This window comes from Xenopus tropicalis, chromosome 2 (genome assembly GCF_000004195.4).
Source record: "Xenopus tropicalis strain Nigerian chromosome 2, UCB_Xtro_10.0, whole genome shotgun sequence".
Lineage (NCBI taxonomy): Eukaryota > Metazoa > Chordata > Amphibia > Anura > Pipidae > Xenopus > Xenopus tropicalis.
In genome coordinates this window covers 35,016,417-35,042,064 of record NC_030678.2, presented here as the reverse complement: position 1 = coordinate 35,042,064, position 25,648 = coordinate 35,016,417, and the positions used below count along the sequence as shown (strand labels likewise).

The 25,648-nt window shown below is 40.5% G+C and overlaps 1 protein-coding gene across 1 annotated transcript in view; it reads right to left on the bottom strand.

Moving 5' to 3' along the window:
* Window positions 1–25,636, bottom strand: part of smg6 (SMG6 nonsense mediated mRNA decay factor) — a 146,654-nt gene extending 121,018 nt beyond the window's left edge. Inside the window, exons 1-8 of the mRNA XM_012957457.3 lie at window positions 25,457–25,636; window positions 12,982–14,701; window positions 9,620–9,809; window positions 9,003–9,113; window positions 8,815–8,921; window positions 8,623–8,701; window positions 5,635–5,745; window positions 4,869–5,018 (exon numbers count right to left, since the gene is read on the bottom strand). Coding sequence (XP_012812911.1) covers window positions 4,869–5,018; window positions 5,635–5,745; window positions 8,623–8,701; window positions 8,815–8,921; window positions 9,003–9,113; window positions 9,620–9,809; window positions 12,982–14,701; window positions 25,457–25,541 — 2,553 coding nt within the window. The 5' untranslated portion in view covers window positions 25,542–25,636. The remainder of the gene's footprint in view (window positions 1–4,868; window positions 5,019–5,634; window positions 5,746–8,622; window positions 8,702–8,814; window positions 8,922–9,002; window positions 9,114–9,619; window positions 9,810–12,981; window positions 14,702–25,456) is intronic.
* Window positions 25,637–25,648: the final 12 nt, after the last annotated feature.

Genomic DNA, 25,648 nt, shown 5'->3' with positions numbered 1-25,648 from the left:
TCAGAAGCAGTTATTTTTTTGTGCAGCAGTTACTTTTTTTGCAGAATAGGATGGCTATTCAAAGGATGTACAAAACAGATAATATACACCAATTAAAAGGTTGCTTAGAACAGATCAATAATTTAAAAGTACAAAAATTTATTCCACATAGGATTTTCCTATTGGTCTTTTATCATGACTGGGAGTCAGTTTGGATTATCTCATTTTAATTATAGGTATGGGACCTGTTATCCAGAATTCTCAGGACCTGGGGTTATCCCGGATATTTCTGAAATTTGGATCTTTACACTTTAAGTCTACTAAAAAAATTATTTAAACATTAAATAAACCCAATAGGATTGTTTTTTAGGATTGTTATTTCTAAGTTGGAATCAAATACAAGGTACTGTTTTATTATTACAGAGAGAAAGGAAATCATTTTTAAAAATACAATTTATTTGCTTAAAATAGAGTCTATGGGAGAAGGACTTCCTATAAATTTGGAGCTTTCCGATTGATGAACACAATAGTACAGGTATAGGATCCAAATTATATACATAGCATTGTAGTTTTTGCTGTCTTTGTCACCCACTCTAAGCAGCATGGCAACCGACTTTTGGGTCCCAATCGCCCATTATAGTGCCTGTACCAGGAAGAGGAAAATGATGCAAACAATGATGCAAACATTTTTACTTATTATTTATTAGGAGTTAAACATGCAGCAAAAGGGTTAACTGCATAAGCAGACAGTCAAAGTTATGACTCCAAAGGAGTAGTTGAGGTCTTGAAGCGCCGCTGTGAAGAGATTTTCACTTATCGACCGCCACAGAGTATTAAGAGTTCTGAATGTTCCTAACAAGCCCTGCAGCCACGCCTGTGGCCCTATGCTCTTCTGCCACCTGCACTATTCCGCTTGCACGCAGAAGACACCAAATAAGGGAAGGATTGCACACAGCGGCCCCAGAAAGAAATTGTGTCTTACGACGAAAATTCAATACTTGAGATTTGGACGTAAATTTCTGTATCTGCTCTTTCTCAAGGCTGAGGCGGCTCTAAGCCTTCAGCACGAAGAGCAAAAGGAAAAGAGAGGCAGCTGAGATGTAAGGATCCCTGGGAATCCAGGATACATCCAGCAGAGAGACAGAGACAGACAGAATGGATGGTTGGGGGGGGGGGAGGTGTCTGATTAAATCAAGAGCTTTCTATAACAAACAACAAAGCATGAAACACACGGACATAGGGCACAAAGGCTTCCGGCAAAAACATGCGAGTCAGCAGTGCAGGAACTGCAGGGTATGGGACTGACCAAGAAAAACAAGGCGTTTTATTGTGATGCCTGGGCACCAAGATGCGGGAAGTAATACCTTGGCACAGAACACATTATTTCAAATACAGTAAAATCAATAAAAACACTGCCATCAAATAATATAGAATTGCACTGGTGTAAAAAGGAAATTTCAGTATGGACAGGCCTTAATTAATGGTGATAAAGGAGAGGAAATGCATCCAAAGGGTCTCCTGACTAGAACACAATGCCTCAGACTGCCCACAGGCTGCTGAATTACCAACTAGCTACGTTATGCCACACTGGGAGCACGGTTTTTGAATGATATGCCTTCCTCTACTGCCTCTTCCTAGCCTTCAACTGTGGTGGTCACTGACCCCGGCACCCAAAAACCTATTGCTCTGTGAGGCTACAGTTTGCTATTGTTGATTTTTATTACTTATCCTTCTATTTAGGCATTCATCTATTTATCTTCCGGTCTCTTATTTAAACTGCTACTTGGTTGCTAGGCTAAATTGGACTGTAGCAACCTGATAGCTGCTGAAATTCCAAACTGGAGAGCTTCTGAATTAAAGGAGAATACAAGTCAAAATTTAAAAAGGCTCACCTAATCAAATTTTTACTCAGTCACACTTCACATTTTCTATCTGTTTTCTTGAACAGGCAGTCATCTTTAAAAGGGTATTCTCCCTTCCTTTCCCTCCTTGCTTCACACTGCACATATGTTTCATTCCCTCCCCCCCCGCACCGCTGGCAGATCCGCTTCAGATTGGCTGGTGGGCATTTGTAGCTCAGAACAGCAGACAGGATCAAGTTACACACATTGCATTGCTACTGAAGGCTACTGCCGCTGGCAGCCTACAGGAAGCGGAGTGAGATTTCAGTGATGTCACTGTAGTCTTCACACTGCTGTAGGCTGCCAGCACCATATCTCAGAGAAGCAAGCAGGGATCTGAGAATTTAGATATGCAGTAGGTACTTAAAAAGAATAACTTTAGACTTACTTTAAATTTATATTAACCTTTCCTTGTCATTTAAATGCTAAATAATTAAAACAACACAAATAATAAAAAATTGAGATCAAGTAGAAATGGTCTCAGAATACAGTAGAACCCCACTTTTTCATACCCAAAAATTAGGTTTTCCTGAAAGTTAGTTTACTCACTGCCCAGTGCAGGTAAGGGGTATTAAAGTCATACTGTATTTTACATTTTCCCAGAATTTACATTGATTTTTAGCAGTGATATTGCCTACCAAGTACATGCTCTAAAAGGCATAAAATGGACCAGCCCCACTGCTACGTCAGCTCCTTACAAATCAAATTGTATCATTTCAATGTACTCAAAAAAATATACACAAAAATACTAAACACAAATCCACTAAATGTTTCTAAATGTTTCCATTAGCTATTCATATAGTCCCAGCATCCTAGAAAGCCAAAAGAAATAGTAAAGCACAGCAGGTAGCCATCTCTGAGTCTGACATGTGAGCCATGATAAAACCACCCAAACTTGCCCTTTGCCGTGGATAGTTCCTGGGCCATTTTCAACAACCTCTAATGAAGCAAAATAGCTATATGCAGCAGCTCAACAACAACAACTAATTCTGCTATAATTCTGCTGCTGTCAAACCTGTTTTTTCTATTATGAGTATAAAGCAAGGCAAAATTACACTAGCGTTACCTTAAGATTATTTTATGAGACCGTGAGTAACCTATAGAGAAAGATTCCAATCTGACAGTTCAACAGTTGTACTATGGTTAGTTCTGAGGCATTTGTTGCAAATCACTTTCAGGTCAATATGTAAAGGGGACAGACATGGCATATAAATTGAGAAGGAAGTGGGTATATGGTGGTGAGTCACCCCAGGCGGTACATTGTGTATGTCACGTCGCAGGCCGAGAAGCTGGGAAAGTGGTTTTCGTGTTTAACCAAATGCGCTCTCCACCATGGCACCTCACTTCCTCCTCTCTGTACTTCCTCTCAAAGCAAAGCAGAACATGAGAAGGGTTTCTACGAGCGCCTGGTATGGCCAAGGTTAAATATGCAGAAATTAGCCAATCTCAAATAAAAATCTATAAGGAAAGGCAACCGTTTAAAAAAAAAAAAAAAAAAACACGACAAAATAATAAAGTGGAGCAGTGTCACATAAAAAAAGAAAGACTTGCCGAACAAGTGTAAGTTCCAGAATGGAGATACTGGAAGAAATAAAGTACAAGCAGCCTGTGAATAACTAAAGGGAGGGGCAGCAAAGCACTAGAATCTTTAGCAAATAATAGCAACTAATAAAGAAACTGTGGAAAAACGGTCAGCACCGCAAAACAAGCAACAACGCCTCGTCTTTGCTTTCTTAGAAAGTACAGAGTACACTTTGAAGGAGACAAATAGCACCACCCAGAGGGAAGATACTAAAACAACAAGTATTTGAACTATATCCCGATGTCATAATAATGAACTAAATACCTAGATGGAAATTATTTTAAACATTCTGTACCTCCAACCAATTTAGGGCTCTGGCACACGGGGGAGATTAGTCGCCCGCGATTAACTCCCTGTTCGCGGGCGACTAATCTCCCCGAATTACCTACCCCTGCCATCCCACCGGCGAACATGTAAGTCGCCGGCGGGATGGCAGACGCGGCGGCGCGATTTCGCGCAAATCGCCCCGCCGCGTCTGCCATCCCGCCGGCGACTTACATGTTCGCCAGTGGGATGGCAGGGGTAGGCAACTCGGGGAGATTAGTCGCCCGCGAACAGGGAGTTAATCGCGGGCGACTAATCTCCCCCGTGTGCCAGAGCCCTTAGAGCCCACTAAGATGTGAGAGACTGACAAGACACTACTTTAAAGCACAGAAATCCAACCAATGGCGGACCACTGTATCACAACCAGTGGCTGGTTGTATATTCCACAGTGCTATTACATGTCAGTCTGTAAGATCCACTGGGGCAGTGAATCTTAAGCTGGCCATACACGTGGCGATCTCACGATGTTTCGTACGACCGTCAGTCGCAAGAAACATCGTCAGATCCGCCACACACCATTCAGGGCTGAATCGGCAGGTAAGGAGGTAGAAACAATAGGATTTCTACCTCCTTCTGCCGATTCAGCTCTGAAGGGAGAATTTTGGTCAGGCGCCTTCTATGGCGCCCGATCAAAATTTTCTAACCTGGCCGATCGGCGAGTCGACCGATATCAGCAGCTTCCTGCGATATCGGTCGGCTCGCTGACATGCCATACACGCACCGATTATCGTACGAAACGAGGTTTCGTACGATAATATCGGTGCGTGTATGGCCACCTTTACAGACTAAGGTCCCTATCACATTTACACACAATGTGGTTGGTGTTATCAGGAGCCAATTAACCTGTGTGTATGTTTTTAGAGTGTGGAGAAACCGGAGTGCCTAGAGTGAACACAGCAAGGGCAAATAAACTTCTTTCTCTTGGTGAAATGGAGCTGCAAGCACCACCATGCAATGGTTAGCACAAGTTCATATGAGAAAGACATGGAGAGTATCAATGATCTGATAAATATAAACATCATTATCACTAAGGAAGCTCTGCAGTGGTAAATACCCCTCCATCTGCAATGGCTACGACTTACATCACTTGGACTTAGAGCGTCAAGAGCATCACATTCCCCGGACTCCCTCCCTCGGCGTATGGGGTGGATCCAGATCTCTGAACGTGTGGTATCGTCACTTGTGTGGCTGACTCCTCTCTCTTTCTGCTGCTTTTGTTCCAGCTGGTCAGCCTGCAGAAAAGACAATGAACAATAAAGATTCCTAATGAAATCTCAATATGTGTTAACACTGTCTGAACATCTTCCTAAACAACTACAGTAACTGCGCACAGGGAGATCTCCTGAGAAATCTGACAATTAGAATTTTTCAGTAGTTTAATAGAAAAAAAAAAAAAAAAAAACCTCTCAACTCCTGCATCAAGATCAGCGCAGGGTTAGCAGCTACAGATGCACCAAATCCACTATTTTGGGATTTGGCCGAACCTTGAATCCTTTGTGAAAGTCATTCCATCTTTCCATAATGAAAATAAAAACAATTACAAAAAAAATAAACTGAGAGCTGCCATGCTGGGAAACTGGGCAAACATTTTCCCAGAGAACAGCATGCAAATTCATTAAGATACAGCTTTTGCAGTCGTGCATTTCTAGGGAAAATGTCTTAGCCACAACAGGAAACTCCAACAAGCTTATATGCAAAAAAAATGGACGCTCCAACAAATAATTCAGAAGGTGAAAAATAAAATGGGGGAGGGGAAAAGCCTGCAAATTAAGATAAATCTGATTACTAATCATTTTAACCTTTACTTAAAATCCTAGGTTTCCTTTTAGTGCAAAGGGTGTGTCCTACCTTCCTTTTGGTCTCCTCAAATAAGCTCATGAGACTTTCTTTAGCAGTCAGTATGGGATTGCTGGCAGCCAGACTGCGCATATAGTAATATACTGCATCCAGTTTCCGTCTCTGCATCAAAACCAAACACATAAATGTCAGACTTTTATATGCTTTAAATCTGAAATAAGGTTTTCACTTAATACAACCAGAGCAAATCCTAGCCATCCTAACAAATAAGCTTTTGAGGCCAGTTCTTAAGGTGGACCAGTCTGCATATAAAGATTTTTTATTTTACCACTACTACACATGGTACAGAAAAAGCACTGTGCTCTTAGAAAATATTAAGCAGGCCACACAGGTAATAAAGGCTCAAATTTCAAAAAAAGTTTAGGCATCAGATTGCTCTTATTTATTACTTTCTTGCAAAGAAGAAGAATAATAAATAAGGGTTTTTGGGGGTTTTTTTGCTAATTTGGATTACCATACCCAAAAACTTTTTTTGCATTATGAAAGAAATAAAATTCTATATTCATTAAAGAATGTCATCGGTTTTTAAAGTTATTTGTAAATTTAACTGCAGCTGAAAGCAGCATTTATTTATCCCTTCTCTATTTTATTCCCTCCTAAACAGTGTAACAGGAGTCAGGTCCGCTCTAGGTCTTTCAATCAGCTGGTTTGCAACACTGTTTCAGGGGTTCAGAGTCAGGAGTGAAGAGAATGTAAGAAACTTTGCTTTTAGGGCAAGAGCTTTGAAGCTGCCTAGGTGCAGGCACACATAGCCGTTATCCGCCAACAAACACCAAGGGGCACATTTACAAAAGCACGAATGCTCGGAGTGTTCATTCGAACGCTCCGAGCGTATTTCTGCCGAATTTTTTCGTACACCGCACAACTTTTTCGTACGTTGCAAGACTTTTTCGTACGCTTGCGCAAAAAAATTGGAAAAAGGTTTTACCGCTGTTTACAATGGTTCGCTATGAAAGTTTCGTGACTTTCGGATCGCCAATACGATATTATTGTGACTAATACGATTTTTTCGTAAGCATTTTCGGGATATTTGCGAAATTTTCGTTTCCAATCCAAATTTTTCCCATTCGGGATTCGAATTCATGGATTAGTAAATCTGCCCCCAAGTCTCGCTTATTACCAGGCAGACAATCCACCCTTTGTGCCCTTCCCCCTAATTTTCAAATAGTTTGTAAGCCATTAAAACTTGTTAATAACGTATACTGAAAAGTTGCTTAGAATTACATTTTTACTGTGGAGGATGCCTTTAAGTCTATTAAAAAAATTTAAACAATAAATAAAGCAAACAGTGTTTTGACACCAGTGTGGACTTATGGTAGTTTAGTTGGCTGTCCCATATTTGGAGCACTTCGGGATAATGGGTTTCCACAAAAGAGATTCAATTCCTTTCTATTTCTATTCTTATATTTACTCATCTAACTGAATGTCTGGGGTAGTTTATTTCACCAAAAATTCAGGTCAGCAGCCTAAAAAGTATGTGTTTCCAGGATATCCTTAGTGAAGCATACACGTATCAATCAGCTGGACAGATAAATATGCCAGAATGACTCATGAACATACTTATCCACCGTTGTTCTGCTAAGGATATCCTGAAAAGCGTACAGCAGCGAGACACTACGGACAGGTTTAGGGGAGACTCCAGGACTGTAAGAAACTCCCAAGATTATGTGCTGCCCAACCTCCTTGGTAACCCCATGACAAACACTGTAGACAAACAAAAAAATACATAATTCCACTTGCAATCAAAGGTGAGGGTTTATATTGCAGAGTACACCATGACACCATATACACACCCACAAAATTAACACTCACTTTGGATTGCAAGTGGAATTACTTATTTTTGTTGATAGTGTACTAGGTTGAAGGTACCAGAATTTCCCACTTGCGTCCCTTTTTTTTTTTTATATATCTTTTGGTTATGAGAAATTCTTTTACAACATTTATATGCATCAGTCCAGCATGACTTTACTCTGACGCCAACATGACATGATGTGCTAATGAACTCATTCCCTGAAATTCTGGTTAAACCAAACTTTGATGCCTGGAACAGATGAGCAGTAAACAAACATAAAACAAAAGGTTTTAGTATTAAAAAAATAACACATAGGATATTACAGTGCACCTCAGCCTTCATTCATACAATATATACAGTACGTACAACCATTTCAAAAGATTAAACTCTTATGCTTCACACACTGGCAGTGCACTCCATGTCAGCATAAAAAGCCGCAACAGTTGGTATTAAAATCGATAAACCTTTATTTGCACATCTAAAAAAAACACAGCTTGAGGTCTTGAGGTCTCTCTCTGAGGAAGTGCGCTGTTACGAAACGTGAAGACCTCAAGCTGTGTTTTTAAGATGTGCAAATAAAGGTTGATCGATTTTAATACCAACTTTTGCAGCTTTTTATGCTGCCCTGGAGTGCACTGCCAATGTGTGAAGTTTTGTGACAAGATTTGTCCCCTGGCTACGGACTCGGGGCAGAAGCACCTGGGTCAACAGGACTGTTTGGTAAGCATAATGCTTTCTTATTTGGAAGTGCATTATCCCTGGACATGAGTTTTTTCACCTGAGTGCAGGGCCCAGGGCATGTTGCACCTGGACCAGAGGATTTGTGTAGGTGAACTTGTATTGCTTTTTCCAGACAGGCACCTGTATTTTTAAACTAATTTCCATGTTTAAACTAGCCCTTAAACTGTGTGCTGTGGATATATAATATTTTCATGTTGAACTCTAAAGCCCCATACAACAGAACTTATATTAAACTTATATTAGAAATAAAAACCAACTGTGTATTCTGTAATCATAGATATTTTTCTTAAAAATAAAAAGTATATTACAAAAATGTGCCTAAAGCCGTTAAGTCCCAAATGCCCCATACTGCTTTTGTGAAACTGAAGTTTCCAACGCTCTTCACTGGCTGCACATAAAACATTTCCAGTTTAATAAAGAGAAAGGAGAGATATATCAAGCCTTACAGTATAGATAGCCAAGAGAGCCAGCTGATTGTAAGGTCGGCCATTCTTGGGGGCAATCTGCTGAGCTTTCAGGTACCAGCTGGAAGAAGCAAAATAGAGGGAATTTAGGACAAAAAACTGTATAGAACCTTGCAACAAGCACAGAGAAAGTAAAAAAGCATCAGTGGGGCAGAAAAACAGTACATTTGTTACCTGCGAGCTTTCCCATAGTTGCTGGTATCTGCTGCCTGCTCTCTGTAACGGGCTATGTCACCCTGACAGATCATACAGCGCTGTGCACTAATCAATGCAAACTTAACCTACAGGGGTTAGACAAGCCATCAGTATAGACAGAAGGTTCTAAACATGCACATGTGTTACAGAAGGAATCAAGTGCTTACCATTTTACGCAAAGGCTTACTACGGATTGCCATGCCATCCATATACTCCTCTAATTTAAATTGATATGTGACCTGCAGCTTTTGCAGGAGGCTGTCAAAGAATGCTGTACCCTAGAAGAGCAGCGACAAAGGAAATTAACACAATGTCTAAATAGAGTAGATGCTTATTTAAAATATCTGGATCCCTAACAGCATTTTAACGTAGCATTAGGACATCCAAGTAGGAGAGCACACAGGCAGGAAGAGATGCGACTAAATAGCTCTGTGTTGAGGTTAGGAGAGGAAAGATAGTATTGTCGGCAACATTACATTTTTTTATGGACCCATATAGGAAATTCAATAAACTTCCAGTTACAAAGATTTATGGTACACATTAGTATTTTTCGCTGGTAGAGAAAACACAGTTCGGTCCTATCTGCTCTATAGCTATGCATACTTACAAGACTGGAAACTGCCTGTGAACATGTACACAAAGTAGGTTTTGACCAGAAAATGTGCACTTAAGCATTTTCTGTTCACAGTCTGCTTTGTTTCTGCACGGACAAGCTGGTTTCAGTCTGCCTGTGGCACAATCACAAAGGGGCAGAAGAATACAATTGACTGACGTATCTACTCACTTCATCCAAAACTTGAAGCAGTTTCCGGCGGATTTCTTCACTATCAGAGGATGTCTCCTTTAAGAAGTGCCTAAACTTTTCAATGACTTGGTAGAAGACATTCTTCCAGAGTAACTGATCCACATTATGCTGGTCAGAGAATTCTATATCTGATAGGAGGCAGCGTTCATACACCTGTAACAGCTCTGACCTGCAGAGGTGTTTTTTAACAAAGCAAAAAGAGTAGATTTTACTTTACTGGAGTAATATGTTAATCTTTATATAAGCTGTTATTGCATTTTAACTATAAGAGAACTAAGTGAATAGAAAGTTTGTTTGTTTTTCTATTTGGCAATTATGACATAGAGGAAAACATTGTCAATCACTGGATGCACAGGAGGCTGCATTGAGAGGACACCAATTTACCATGGGAGCCAAATTAGTAGGACTGGAATAATTACTTTAGATTCCAGCTCAGACACAAATGTAACTACTGGGGGTGGGGATTTGTTTGACTAGCTCAACAAGGGGGTTAAGTTTAAACTTAAGAGATATATTACATACTAGTTCAACATTTATTATTTAATCACAGACCCAGTTTCATATTTTTCTGGTTTAGAAAACATCATTGTTTTGTACATTAGGTATACTATGCATGTATAGTTGAAACAAGTTTGTCCCATTAACAGGATTTGTTGGTTACAAAAATACTTTGGGATTTTAATATTTTACAAATCATTTATGGATTCCAAAAGAGGTTGCAGTTGGCTTTGTATTTTTTTTTTTTTTAAAAAACAGGAGTAACTATATGTCTAAGAAAGTCAACCACTGTTAATATTTGGCCTCACTGAGGGTGCAAGAACCAGATTTCTTAAACAATGCAATATTATAATTTTATTTAAAACACTGAATTTTAGGAAGGCAAATTTTAGCTCCTTAAGGGCAGCGCTTCAGGGCATAGATTGGGGCATTATGTTTTCTGATAAAAACACAGAGCAGAAATGGTTGTCATTTAAAATGATATTAAATCATTACTGTTCTCAATTCATTCCATTAATAAGAAAAAGTAGAAGTGTTAAGAATCACCCTATCTGGCTTAACTCTGAGGTAAAGAAGTTAATAGGGAGAAAAAGGAAAGCTTTTAAGAAATATAAGTCAGAGGGGACAGTAGATGCGTTTAATGATTATAAACACTATAACAAGTGTTGTAAAACAGCAATCCGGAAGGCAAAGATAGAAAATGAGGAGCGCATCGCAGCCGAGGCCAAGACTAACCCCAAAAAGTTTTTTAAGTATATTAATAGTAAAAAGATGCAGGTTGAGGGTGTGGCCCCATTGAGTTATAATAACAATATGGTTAGAGCGGATACAGAAAAGGCAGATGTGCTTAACCAGTTCTTTTCTTCTGTGTATACAGTAGAGGAGCCAGTGGGCCAAGTCCCACCCAATAGCTGCACTGTTGCCTCAGCTCCAACTACACAGTGGTTGGCACAGGATATGGTGCTTAAAGGGTTACACACGATAAATGTAAACAAGGCACCTGGGCCAGATGGAATACACCCTCGGGTACTGAGGGAGCTAGGGGCAGAATTGCAGTGGCCCTTGTTTCTGATATTCTCAGACTCTCTTTCATCAGGTATGGTACCTAGGGATTGGAAGAAGGCGAATGTCATTCCCATATTTAAAAAGGGAGTAAGATCTCAGCCCGGCAATTATAGGCCTGCAAGTTTGACATCCGTGGTGGGCAAGTTATTTGAAGGCTTGTTAAGGGATCACATTCAAAATTATGTAGTGGAGAATGCCATTATGAGCAGTAATCAGCATGGCTTTATGAAGGACAGGTCATGTCAGACCAATTTAATTGCTTTTTATGATGTGGTAAGTAAGAAGCTGGACAGTGGGGATGCAGTAGATATAATCTATTTGGATTTTGCCAAAGCATTTGATACCGTTCCCCACAAACGACTGCTTTCTAAGCTAAGGTCTATTGGTCTTAGTGAAGTCGTTTGCACATGGATAGAAAACTGGCTACAGGATCGGGTACAGAGGGTGGTTGTTAATGGCACATTCTCTACTTGGAGTAAGGTTCTCAGTGGGGTCCCTCAGGGTTCTGTACTGGGTCCACTTTTGTTTAATTTGTTCATAAATGACTTAGGGGAGGGTATTATGAGTAATGTATCAGTGTTTGCAGATGACACAAAACTCTGCAGACCAGTCAATTCTATCCAGGATGTGACATCCCTGCAGCAGGATCTTGACCAACTGGCAATCTGGGCAGCTAAGTGGCAGATGAGATTTAATGTGGATAAATGTAAGGTCATGCACCTGGGAAGTAAAAATATGCAAGCCCCGTATACCCTAAATGGGACTGCACTAGGCAAATCCATAATGGAGAAGGACCTTGGAGTCCTTGTAGATAATAAACTTGGCTGTAGCAAGCAATGCCAGGCAGCAGCTGCAAGGGCAAACAAGGTTTTGAGCTGTATTAAAAGGGGTATAGATTCACGGGAGGAGGGGGTTATTCTTCCCCTTTACAGAGCGCTGGTAAGGCCCCATCTAGAATATGCTGTTCAGTTTTGGTCTCCAGTGGTCAAACGGGACATTATTGAGTTAGAGAGGGTCCAGAGAAGGGCAACTAAGCTGGTAAAGGGTATGGAAAGTCTCAGTTATGAAGAAAGACTGGCCAAGTTGGGTCTGTTTACACTGGAGAAGAGGCGCTTAAGAGGTGACATGATAACTATGTATAAATATATAAAGGGATCATATAATAACCTTTCTAATGTTTTATTTACCAGTAGGTCCTTCCAACGGACACGAGGGCACCCACTTCGTTTAGAAGAAGGGAGGTTCCATTTAAACATTCGGAAAGGATTTTTTACAGTGAGAGCTGTGAAGTTCTGGAATTCCCTCCCCGAATCAGTCGTACTGGCTGATACATTATATAACTTTAAGAAGGGGCTGGATGGATTCTTAGCAAGTGAGGGAATACAGGGTTATGGGAGATAGCTCTTAGTACTAGTTGATCCAGGGACTGGTCCGATTGCCATCTTGGAGTCAGGAAGGAATTTTTTCCCCTCTGCGGCAAATTATAGAGGCTTCAGATGGGGTTTTTTGCCTTCCTCTGGATCAACTAGTAGTTAGGCAGGTTATATATAGGCATTATGGTTGAACTTGATGGACGTATGTCTTTTTTCAACCCAACTTACTATGTTACTATGTAAATAGCTCCAGAGGAGATTTAAAGTTATAGAACATTTTTTTTTTAACTTAAGAATGAATTGCTAATTGAATCTTGTCCCTTATTACTGTGGAAATTACCCTGCTAGGTATGCTGTACTGTATATCTGGTACAAGTAAAATACATTATAGAAGGGAATACTCACCTTAGAGAAGCCATTCTATTCAGCCCCTCTGTGCTCATCCCATCACGAGATAGAAGGTTGCTAAGCTGAAGCTCCTGGTTATCGGCCATTCTAAGCATACGATTAAGTTCTTGATGCTGCAGAGTCCTCACCTGGTGCTCCATCTCTTCTGGAGTTAAGGGGCTACCAGAATATGGCCCAGAAGCAAATTGCCCAGGCTGGGGTGGAAATCCAGGGTAATATGCACCTGGGTACATGCCATTACTAGTACCCACAGAATAGGGCATTGAGAAACCACCATAGGTAAATGGGGAGCGTGGGTAGTAGTACGGGTTATCAGAGTTTTGAAACTTGTAATATGAGGGCTGGTTAAGAGACTGATAAGCTTCACCCTGCGAGGTAGGAGAAGTCTCGTCATCGGTATCCAGAAAGTGAAGCTGAGAACTTTGATTTTTAAGAGCAGGTTTCTGATCAGGGTTGTTTGGGTCCCATAATCGGCGATTACCACCACCACGCCCTCTGCCACGAAGCCCTTTGTTGCCATTGGGAATGAAGAGAGGCTTTGTGCTATTGTGGTTTGCTTCTACAGCAGAATTGGATGACAAGTCTGTATTGGCAGGTAGGATGAGGATGCCCCTTCCTTTGCCTGTTGGTTCAGCTGACTTCTCCCTAACTTGTTCCTTTCCCGTGTCAGAACTATGGGGACGAGCAGCTCTCCCACCTCTTCTCCTGTTATTTTCTTCATTTCTGCTAGCTCGTAGTGAAGATTCTACATGTGAATTCTTTTCTGTGTTATCCCTGCTTACTGACCTCCTCTCACTACTGCTCTTGGCCACCAGGCCCTTGTCTCCTGGAAGGTGCTTCTTTTTTTCCCGGTAACGGTTTGACAGAGAACTTTCAAAGTATTCACTAACATCTTCCTCAAAGGAGTCAGTTGAAGAAAGAGACACCTGTTTCTTTAAGCGTCCTTTGTCCCGTCGATCTCCAACTGGCTTTGTCCTGTCTTGACGAACCTTCATTACATCTGTCAGAAGAGCATCTTCACTGCTATTGTTACTACCAGCAGAACTTGTGCTACAGGTTCGGGTGCGAGTCCTGCGTTTATCAGAATGGGAATATCTTTTGGTAGAGGCAATCTTCCTCTCATCGTCTTCAGTTTTTGCCATGACCAAGTCTTCAACTGCCTTATTAGTTCTCTCTTTTTCATTCTTCCTCCATTTCTCATCCTTGTTGGTTGTGTTCCCATTATCCCGAGACAAGGCATAATTTGCTGGCTTTGAGTCTTTTGTCATACACTTTTCATGCTCTTCCTCATCGACAATTTTTAGCTTTTCTGTTTTTCTTATGAAGTCTTCTTTGGTGGCTTCACTCATCAATTCTTTCACAGGAAGGTGCCCTCGTCTTCCAGCTTGGTATATTTGTTTGTCTGGTTTCTTGGTTCTTTTTGTAACTTTTCGATCTTGATCTTCTGAGAACCCACATGAAAGGCCATTCTGTGCTAGATCCCCGGCATCTTTTCTGTGATCCTCAATGACAGATGAAACGCTTCCACCATTTACCATTGAGGGCTGCTTCTCTGTACAATCTTCACTTCTGTATTCTTTAAAATGGTTATCATCCTCTCCAGCCACATCTATTTTAGGCTTGTTCCTCAACCTGGACAGCCCTGGTTTGTAGATCTCAATGTCTGGACGCCTGTACCCTTTTCTCACTCTGGGCTCTTTAATCTCTTTCATACTGTCTGTAAAAGTTTAAGCAATACAACTATTAAGTTCTACAGACAGGGAAATTGTTGAGGCAACAAAGTTTATGCAAAAACAATAAAATCCACACACTTATATATTAGGAATAAAAAGGTAAAAAACTAAATTTTGCCCACCTTTAACCACGGCGGCGCGACTTCGGCGATTTGCCGAAAATCGCCTGCGCAGCGTGTGCCATCCCACCAGCGACTTGCATTGTCGCCGGTGGGATGGCAATTTGGGGTGATTAGTCGCCCACGAACAGGGAGATTTGTCGCGGGCGACTTATCTCCCCGTGTGTCAGAGCCCTAATACTGGTCATGATTAAATCTACCATTCAAACAGTTGCCAGCTACTACCAGTACCACAGTTCCTTGCACTGAGCAGTGTTTCTCTTTCTTTACAGGTTCGTTAAACACAGAACACATAAGCAGGCCTGGAGTTGTGAGCCACAAAGGTATGAGCCTTCGGCAGAAAATAGGGCTGGGCGATATACCATTTAATACCGAATACCGGTGTTTTTTTTTTTTAAAACTATATTCATTTGTCAGATACCGCAATACCGGGGTGTCAGGGTACTCCCCCGTGTGGCCCGGTCTCGCGCGCATCCCGTTGTCCGCGGGACGTTGCGCATGCGCGTCCAGGTGCACGTGCATCAAAGCGCACGTACATGTCAAAGCGTGCACGTCCGTGACGCGCTGACGGCGCCGGTTCTGCGCATGTGTGGGGGGTAGTTAAAGCTATCAAATGCCTCCTCCTGTGCTATGTTGTCTGCGGCCTTGCCTGGGAAACTAAGCATGCCTGATTTACATTACGACTTTCTGTTGCCGATCCTTCGCTTGCCTGACTCTGATTTTCAATACTGCAGTAATTATTCTCTAATTTATTAGGAAATTGGGTTAACACCTTCATGCATGGAAAAAAAAATACCGTCAAATACCGTGACACCGATATAATTTTGAAAAATACCATGATATAAATTTTTGGTCATACCGCCCAGCTCTAGCAGCAAATAATCTGGGGGTGGTATGCTGCCTACTGGTAGCATCTCCCCTGGGCAGGAGATTCTGAAAGCTGTTTGAGCAGGTGTGACATTCAGTCCCCATTGAAGAAGCAGCAGTCTTAGCTGTGGGTAGGAAGCTGCAATCATTGGGTGAGGAGCACAAGCGGCACTGCAGCCTAGGGGGTGCAAAATCTTTAAATCCAGCCCTTATACTGTGGGAATGCGAGTTTTGTCTGAAGGGCATTTACATGCAACTGTTGCCTTTCTATGCAACTTTCTAGAGAAATATAGGTATAGTCTGAATCATCTTAAACAGTTTTTCAAGCTATTCTAGTAACAAAAAAGAATAAGCAGCCTCTGGAGCAATAAGTGAATTCTAAACAGAAAAAAAAGAAAGACAAACCCCCCAAGAAGTGCATGTTGCACCACAGAGCTAATACAGACTTTTTGGTAGCAATAACTGGCTTCATTCTATAACATATATCCCTAATCAGCGCAACCTGAGTAATGGTTAGCAAGCTAGCTAATAAACATATAGCAAGGCCAGTGTAAAAGATTAGAATGAATGTTGTTACTGTTAAGGTTAAATTTGAAATGTATCTAAATGTGCTACCTTTTTAATAACTGTATACCATATGATAAGACAATAGGTTTTCCCAATAAGCAAAGTGCAAATAAATGTTTTGATCACACTTATCCAGCAATACTGCCATTCTTCTCATTTACTGCTCCCAAACCATGGCATGCTAAGGACTTGTTTAACAGCAACCACTGCCATGAAGCCACAGCCTGCTGCTGCCAAAGACAGGACTGGAAGCTTTGTGTCATTAAGCACTGAATAAGCAAAACACTAGAGAATAATAATAATAAAAAGCCACCAGTGATATTTTTATAGATGCAACTATGTTAAATGCTCTACACGCAAATAATATACATTATATATTAAACACACAAACCACATAATAATAATGATAATGATGTTGGACTCTTGCAACAAACACTACACTTTGGATACATACAAAATTCCCAAGAGATTTCCTCTATGTCCCCAAATATAAACAGCCATTTGCAATCTGTCACACAGCCATTGTCCCGGCCTGCCGAGAAAGCAAAGTGTTTCCTGAATTGCTTAATGACCTGTCATTTAACCAATACACTTTAACTCTTTAGCTGCCTTTTCCTCAAGCAATTATTACAGTCAGAAAGACATATTGGCGGGAAATTGTATGCAAAGTTTCCAGTGCAGTGAGAAAACTAAAGAGCTGTGTGCTGTCATGAAAATATACGTTTGCTTTGACAACATTTTTAAATATAATTAAATTTTTTAAGTTATAGTGAATTTGTGTTCAAGATGGGGAGTTGTTGGACCTCTAGATATACCTCTAGGTAAAAAAAGTTATATATAATACAGCATTTCTAGCCATATTCTTTTCTTTAGTTTTTCTTTAACTATGTATCCATATCCAAAGAAAAGAATATGGCTAGAAATGCTGTATTATATATGGAACTTTTTTTACCTAGAGGTTTATCTAGAGGTCCAAAGGCGCTATTACACCAATGATCTATGTCTGCAAAGCTGTCCAACAACTCCCCATCTTGGATTTGTTAGCCAACCTTTTGTGTGTCAGTGGCACTGCACATGCTCAGTGCTCTCTTAGCTGCTTCCAAGATGGTAAACGGAGGGCCAGATTTATGAAAATTCAAAATTTTAGTGGTTTTAGTGAATTTTGAAACCACAAAAAAAAAAATCATTTTCACTAAAACCTTAAATGCAAAATAATTAATTAAATAAAAAAAACAAAATTGGAATATGAAAACCTCAAAAAGTTGTAAGTTCCTTTTCTTTACAACTAAAAACGAAAGCTCTGAAATTAAATAAAGATTGTTACAATTTGCCTAGGAGAGCAACCATAGACTTCTACATGACCTTGGCAGTTTTTAGAATAATTACAAATAAATTGCACATTTTTTGTATTTTCAAGTAATTAGTATAATTCACGATTTGTAGTACTAAAAAAATACAATTTGTGAATTTATTAAATTGAAATAATCTAAAGAGGTCACTGGAACTACTCAGCAGTCTGAAAAATCTCTGTGGCCCACATCCAGCCCATGGGCCTCCAGTTGGACAGCCTTATATTTCCTGTAACTGCATGAAGTTCATCTGTTTTGCAACAACCTCTTATGGTATATTGCTCACAAACAGCATTGCTATTCAGTCTAGCATTCAAAGCAGCTCTGACAGGTGCAAGCTATTGTTGCAAATGGAGGCTTCAAAAAAGGGTCAAGTTGTTATTATGGTGGACTTTAATTATCCGGACATTGACTGGAGTAATGGGGTGGCTAAGTCAGAAAAAGCTAGTAGGTTTGTAAATATGCTAAATGACAACTTTTTATTTCAGGCGGTTCAAGAACCTACTAGGAATGATTCTATTTTGGACCTGGTGATTTCTAATAATAATGAACTCATCTCTAACATTTGTGTGGGTGAGCATTTGGGGAACAGTGATCACAACATGGTCTCCTTTGAGATAATGCTGCAGAGACAGCGCTATAAGGGAGTAACTAAAACGCTCAATTTTAGACGTGCAGACTTTGCCAGTATAAGGGCATCTCTGCAATGTGTCAACTGGGAAAGGCTTTTCATGGGGTTAGACACAGAAGGAAAATGGAACATCTTTAAAACACTGCTTTGCAGGTATACACAACAGTATATTCCCCTTGTAAGCAAGGAGAGGCATCGCAAAGCAAAACCTTTATGGCTGAATAAAAGTGTTATTGTCGAGGTTGGTAAGAAAAAACGTGCTTTTAGGGCATTCAAGTTAGCTGGGACAGCAGAAACTTTCATCAGGTACAAGGAAGCAAATAAAGCATGCAAAAAAGCTATCAAGCAAGCTAAAATAGAAATGGAAAGGGATATTGCAGCTAGGAGTAAAAAGAATCCTAAATTATTTTTTAATTATGTGAATAGTAAAAAAATGAAGCAAGAAGGGGAGGGAACCTTATTATCACGGGGGGGTAAGTTGGTTGATGAGAACGGGGAAAAAGCTGAAATTTTGAACTCTTATTTTTCATCTGTCTATACATCTGAGGAGCCAGATAATGAAGGCTTCCCTTTTAATATGCCCAGTTCTAGTAATTTAGCTACTGACGCGTGGGTCACTCGGGAGTAAATTCAAGAGACTTGAACATGTAAAGGTAAACAAAGGTCCAGGGCCGGATGGGATTCATCCCAGGGTATTAAATGAGCTGAGCGCTGTGATTGCCAAACCTCTTCACTTAATTTTTCAGGATTCATTGAGGTTTGGCATGGTGCCGAGAGACTGGTGGATTGCTAATGTGGTGCCGTTATTTAAAAAGGGATCCCGTTCTCAGCCTGAAAACTATAGGCCTGTTAGTCTGACATCAGTAGTAGGAAAACTTTTGGAAGGGGTTATAAGGGATAGGGTACTTGAACACATTGCAGTTCACAATACTATTAGTTTGTGCCAGCATGGTTTTATGCGTAACAGATCTTGCCAGACTAATTTAGTCGCCTTTTATGAGGAGGTGAGTAGGAACCTTGATGCTGGAATGGCAGTTGATGTCATCTACTTGGACTTTGCTAAAGCGTTTGATACAGTACCTCACAGAAGGTTAATGATCAAATTAAGGAATACTGGCCTAGAACATAATATTTGTAATTGGATAGAGAACTGGCTGAAGGATAGATTACAAAGAGTGGTGGTAAATGGAACATTTTCTAATTGGACCAGTGTGGTTAGTGGAGTACCGCAGGGGTCAGTCCTTGGTCCTTTGCTTTTCAACTTGTTTATTAATAACCTGGAGGAGGGCATAGACAGTACTGTTTCTATTTTTGCTGATGACACAAAATTGTGCAAAACTATAAGTTCCATGCAGGATGCTGCCACTTTGCAGAGCGATTTGACAACATTAGAAAACTGGGCAGCAGACTGGAAAATGAGGTTCAATGTTGATAAGTGCAAAGTTATGCACTTTGGTAGAAATAATATAAACGCAAACTATCTACTGAATGGTAGTGTGTTGGGGGTATCCTTAATGGAGAAGGATCTAGGGGTTTTTGTTGATAACAAATTGTCTAATTCCAGGCAGTGTCATTCTGTGGCTACTAAAGCAAATAAAGTGCTGTCTTGTATAAAAAAGGGCATTGACTCAAGGGATGAGAACATAATTTTGCCCCTTTATAGGTCCCTGGTAAGGCCTCACCTTGAGTATGCAGTGCAGTTTTGGGCTCCAGTCCTCAAGAAGGATATTAATGAGCTGGAGAGAGTGCAGAGACGTGCAACTAAACTGGTTAAGGGGATGGAAGATTTAAACTATGAGGTTAGACTGTCGAGGTTGAGGTTGTTTTCTCTGGAAAAGAGGCGCTTGCGAGGGGACATGATTACTCTGTACAAGTACATTAGAGGGGATTATAGGCAGATGGGGGATGTTCTTTTTTCCCATAAAAACAATCAACGCACCAGAGGCCACCCCTTTAGATTAGAGGAACGGAGCTTCCATTTGAAGCAGCGTAGGGGGTTTATCACGGTGAGGGCAGTGAGGTTGTGGAATGCCCTTCCTAGAGATGTGGTAATGGCAGATTCTGTTAATGCCTTTAAGAGGGGCCTGGATGAGTTCTTGAACAATCAGAATATCCAAGGCTATTGTGATACTAATATCTACAGTTAGTACTAGTGGTTGTATATATAGTTTATGTATGTGAGTGTATAGATTGGTAGGTGTGGGTTAGGTGTGCTGGGTTTACTTGGATGGGATGAACTTGATGGACACTGGTCTTTTTTTCAACCCTATGTAACTATGTACCTATGTAAAAATGTACAGCCTAATGAATAGGCTGTTAAATTAGGTACTGCTGGGGCGACAGAATATTTTTGAACTGGTGTCAGCTTTTTCTTCAAGCTGTGCAATTACAGAGTCGCCTAGTGCTTTACATCTCAATAATGAGCAATTGCAGTATCACACTATTAATGCATTAGTTTTAACTGTAATTACCCATTTTCTTCAGTAGGTGGAGCTTCTGCATTAAAGAAGTCCTGCCTAATATGTCCTTGTTTTATAAAATTGTAAATGCACAGTTACAAAGCCAGAAGTCAGAACTAGAAAGCAAAACAGGTATACATTGCAACCAGCATTACTAAAATGCAGATGGACAGCTTTTATGACTAAATCATACAAGACATATTTCTATAACATCTGTTTGGTGAGTGTCTCAATCTATGAATCCAACTTTTAGCAGTGTGATGATTTTTGTAATGATCTTGAAGGAGCCCATGGTGCCTGGATGCTACACATTGCAACAAACATCACAGTCACAGTGTTAATGGCACATAAAGGGCCCCTAAAATCCTGAAAAGAATGATGCATCTCAAAGACATTCACTCTCTCTCCTGGGGATCTGTACTGATTTGCATGGATCAAATGGATAAAAAGGAGAATTAAAAGGAGGTTGAGAGGTGATGTAGGAAACACCTGAAAATCAGTGGAATAGCACAGGCCAAGACAGCAGTGTAAAGACTAAAACTACATTTAAAGCGGTAGCTTGGAGAGACAAACTGAGCTTGAGAGCTCAGAGTCCTGTGGCAGGTCCGGCACAGAGAAGATAGTTTGTTACAAATAGGGGTAGGCTGTCGATAAGGTTGGGCCTATAAGGCCGAGTGATTCCACTTTTGCGACATTCCCCTTCGTGTCCATCATAAAGCCTTGGATAACACCAATTCTGTTTTTCTCAGCATAACATATTTGTATATTTGCAGATTTATTTATTAATAGGAAGGTATCATGTTGAGAGTTTTAGGCAGAGTTGTTCAAAGAGCTCTGGGACATTAGACTACAAACACTTGCTGTTGGACTTTGCTTTAAGCAACTCTTTTGAGTACTTGAAATAGAAATGGAATCTGCCTGTAGTGAATGTACTTGAAGCTGTCTGTTACTATTTGTGACAGGTAGTATTTGGCCTGCAAAGTGCATTTTTGGGCCAAAAACCGCCTGGTGGTTTTAAGTAATGCATTAATTATTAAACATGCACGACTACATCAGATTTGTACAATGTCATCTGTCAGAGCAAGGAAATGCAACAAACGTAGTTGGGTCTTGTCACAGTTACAGAGACATTTAATTAACCAAATATGGACTTGGAAAACAATTCACATTGTACAGGGTATATGTTCCTCCTATTACTGGGAGATGCTATGCAAGTATATATAAAGTATAGTATAAATAAAGTGAGTAATCCAGCATTGTAATGAAAATATGTGCAATAAAGTTTATTGTTTCATTAGCACTTCATTAGACATTGCTGCTCTGATTTACTTGTGAACAGATACAAATATGCGATACAATAAAACATCTTTCTATGCAGAATAAACAAAGAATAAACAAAGCTAACTCCTGAGTAATTATAAACCATACTTGGAATGTGGTGTCAATAGGGGAACCTTGGGACTTATTCAGTCCCTGGAAGGTATTAGTGTATGTACGGAAAAAAAAAAAACCCAAAAAACTAAAAAGTTCTCTATGACCCCTACCAGGACCACACACCACTCTCCAAAGTCTCCATCAGTTAGTTCTGTGCATTTATGCAGCTGTAATCTGCTCTCTCAGACACAGGTCAAATCACACCCCTTTACCCATTAAAAATAGACCTTATTCTCCTGACTGTTTGCTCAGTCAGAGACTCCTCTACTGTTCATATCTGCTGGATGGGGGATTTAGGGAGAATCTACCTGCTAGTTAGAAAAAGAAGAGATATGGTTTATATAATTTCACTCTAAATACAGTAAAGTGCAAATCATAGTTTATTAGCATCTACAATATACATCTTTAATATTGCTTACAACACGAACATACCAAACACACATCCCCCAACTAAGTAGAATTATACCTATTGGGACATGCCTCATATGCCACAGAACATAATATTGCCTCTGAAGGTGCCAACTATCAGTACAATGACACAAATCCTTATTTATTAACACATTACTATCACTTTAAAGCAGGTTAGTCTTAAAGGACTACAGTCATCACTTCAATTCATCCCTTATCTATAATACCCCCCTTAGTAGCTACTGCTGCTCTGGTAGTAGTAAAGCTTGCAATCATTGCTGGCAAGGTATGGCAGAAGCTTGTTGTCCCGAACCCTTCCTGCTAATAAGGAAATTATTGTTATCTATTAATCTATTATTATCTAATCCCAGGGACCAAGTGTGTCAAAATACACTAGGGAAATACTGGGGGCCACAGTGCTGGGTAATGCTGGAACCACTGTGGACATGCAAGCATGATTGTCTCTGCTCAAAGAAGCAAACAGGAATGCTGGATAAGGGAAACAAATATATTGCTTTACACCTCAATATGAGACCAGTTACAGGAGTGGAGGCAGGTGTTGTGTTGTCAAGGTGGAGAGGTCTCTCACTTGCAGGGGCTACAGTGTAGTGAAATGCCAAGGCCACAGTATCACATAATTAAACCAAAAGAGATATAATGCCTCACGGCCGAATGGTATAAATCAAACTGATGAAGTAAAATACAATAAAGTAAAAGGCGGTGGTTATATTGAAAATATTAAACTGTACGCTAGTGGTAAATGTACCTAGGTAATCTATTGGCCCAGGTGTATAAACCCCGGGCCCTCCACCAGCCCAGATGTCACCAAAGTAGAATACAGCAGATCATAAAGTAAATCTCACCAGAGTCGGTGTGTGGCTCGGGTGCTTCAAGCCCCGAACCCGTAGCTTGGGGAGCAAAAAGTAGTCCAAAAACGAAAATGGCTTCAATCAGCACACCGAACAGCCAAGGTATCTAAAACATTAGCTTTTATTTATTTCCTTTTAAAATGCCTGACGCGTTTCGTGCGCATGGGCACTTAATCATAGGCATCACATAATCCTGGCATGAACTGGGTTATAGGGAGTCATATAACTGCTCTATGCTGGGGGTCAGAGCGCTGAAAATTGCAGGCACTTTGTTTCTGGGAGTCACTGTAATTGTTTATATTACATTTTATCTACAGAGTCTGGTCTGAATTCAAAGGTGTGAGTGGAACTGGTGGGGGCATGGCAACCACTAGACTATTTTAGTAGTAATACAGTAACACAGAACTCCGCCCAAATAATGAAAAGTTTAGTACAGTGAGAAAATATCATTTTAAGCAACTTCCCAATTTAAATATATGAAACATATACTGGTTATAAAGTTATTAGTAAATGTAACTGCTTTTTCAACATCAGTTCCTTTTCTATTCTCTGCACTGCTGGTCTTGACTGTTAGCAGAAACTAGCTCCCCTTCTGCCATGACTTCAACAATACCTGAGATGTTCTGTGATTGGAGAGCTGTGAGGAAGCATGCAAGGCATTACAGAGTCCTGGCTTGAGAAGAAATCATAATTTCCAAATCAGCAGTGCAGAGAATAGTAATTGCCACATAATTCAACAAATAACTTTAGTCATTTAGAATTTTTGAATAAAATGTATACTGGAATGTTGCTTGGATTTGTATTTTTTCATTTATTGTTTTGCTTATGTTTCCTTTAAAGGGGACATATAGGATAAATGGGAAAACCCTAATTTTGTAGGCAATTATGAATAATATAAGGTGCTAGTTTCCCTTTGGGCTAAAAATTAATCCTATCTGTAACAATGGCCCCTTTATTGGAGCTCCCTATAGATCCTATCACTTCTCTGTCCCAGTTTGAAATGGAGAGTGGGGGTGTCCTAACGGTCCCTGCCAGAGGCACAGTAGGAGGGGGAGAGCCAATCACAGCCCTGCACTCACACAAGCAAAGACAGGCTTCAGTTCTCTATCAGGTCAGCCTAGCTGCTGATTGGTTCCTATCCTACAGTGTAGTGTACGGAGGGCCGCCGGCTCCCCTACACACCCAGAGAATTCAGCCAGCGGGAAGTGTAACAGATGGGCGGGACTAGTGGAGTTTTGGTGGAATTTCTCAATAAATCAGTCTGAAATACAACTTTTTTTAAGTTCATTCCTTCTATATCTAGAGGAGTATAATTCTCTGGTACATTCATCATTTTTATAGGATATGTCCCCTTTAAAATAACCATTGTGCATGTGTAACTGGTGGGGGCATGGCAAGCACTAGACTATTTTAGTAGTAATACAGCAACACAGAATCAGGCCTTTCTCTTCCAAAAAACACAGTGGCAGCAGCCTATATTATATAGGAATAATGCAGTATGATTTTATATAATTGCCCATTGCAACAGAACTCCTGAAAAATCATACAAATTATTATTTAGATGGATTTCTATTTGTCTCAAGACTGAACATATGCCATTAGGAGACTAGTTAAGGACATAGGATATTTTGTGAAAAGGGGAGATTACACACTAACTTGCATGTAAGAAATCAGTGTGTGACTTGTGTGCCAGACAGCAGCAGCAGTCACAAAGGTACAGCGTGAAACAGCGCATGAATTTACACATATTTTACGCAGCCTGTTTATTTTCCAGCTATAGGTATTATAGGGTTTGCATCAAAGCCAGCAAGTAATTGGGCACAGGGCTAGAAATGGAAACACTAAACTATAACATAGATATGTGAGTGAGAACCCGTGAGGGTAAATGGCAGCGCAGGCAGCAGGGATTCCGGCTCGCAGGACACTTGCTGGAAGAAGTTGCACTGTGAGGGGGCGTGTCTCCAACCCGTTCTCTAACCTCTCCATTTACACACGTTTATCTTTCGGAGACCAAATTCTTATCTATCCCCTCTTACCTGCGCTCCTCACACTCTCTCCAGCTGCCAAGATATCCCGTAAGTCGGAGGCGGAAATTCTCACCCGCTCCAGCGCCGCCGCCATCTTACTTGCGACCGCCAGGAATCAAAACAAGAGAAGTGCACGGCGACGGAAGCCGCGTCGGCCCAATCAGAGCAGCAACTATCCTAAGTAAGGATGACAACAGCGGC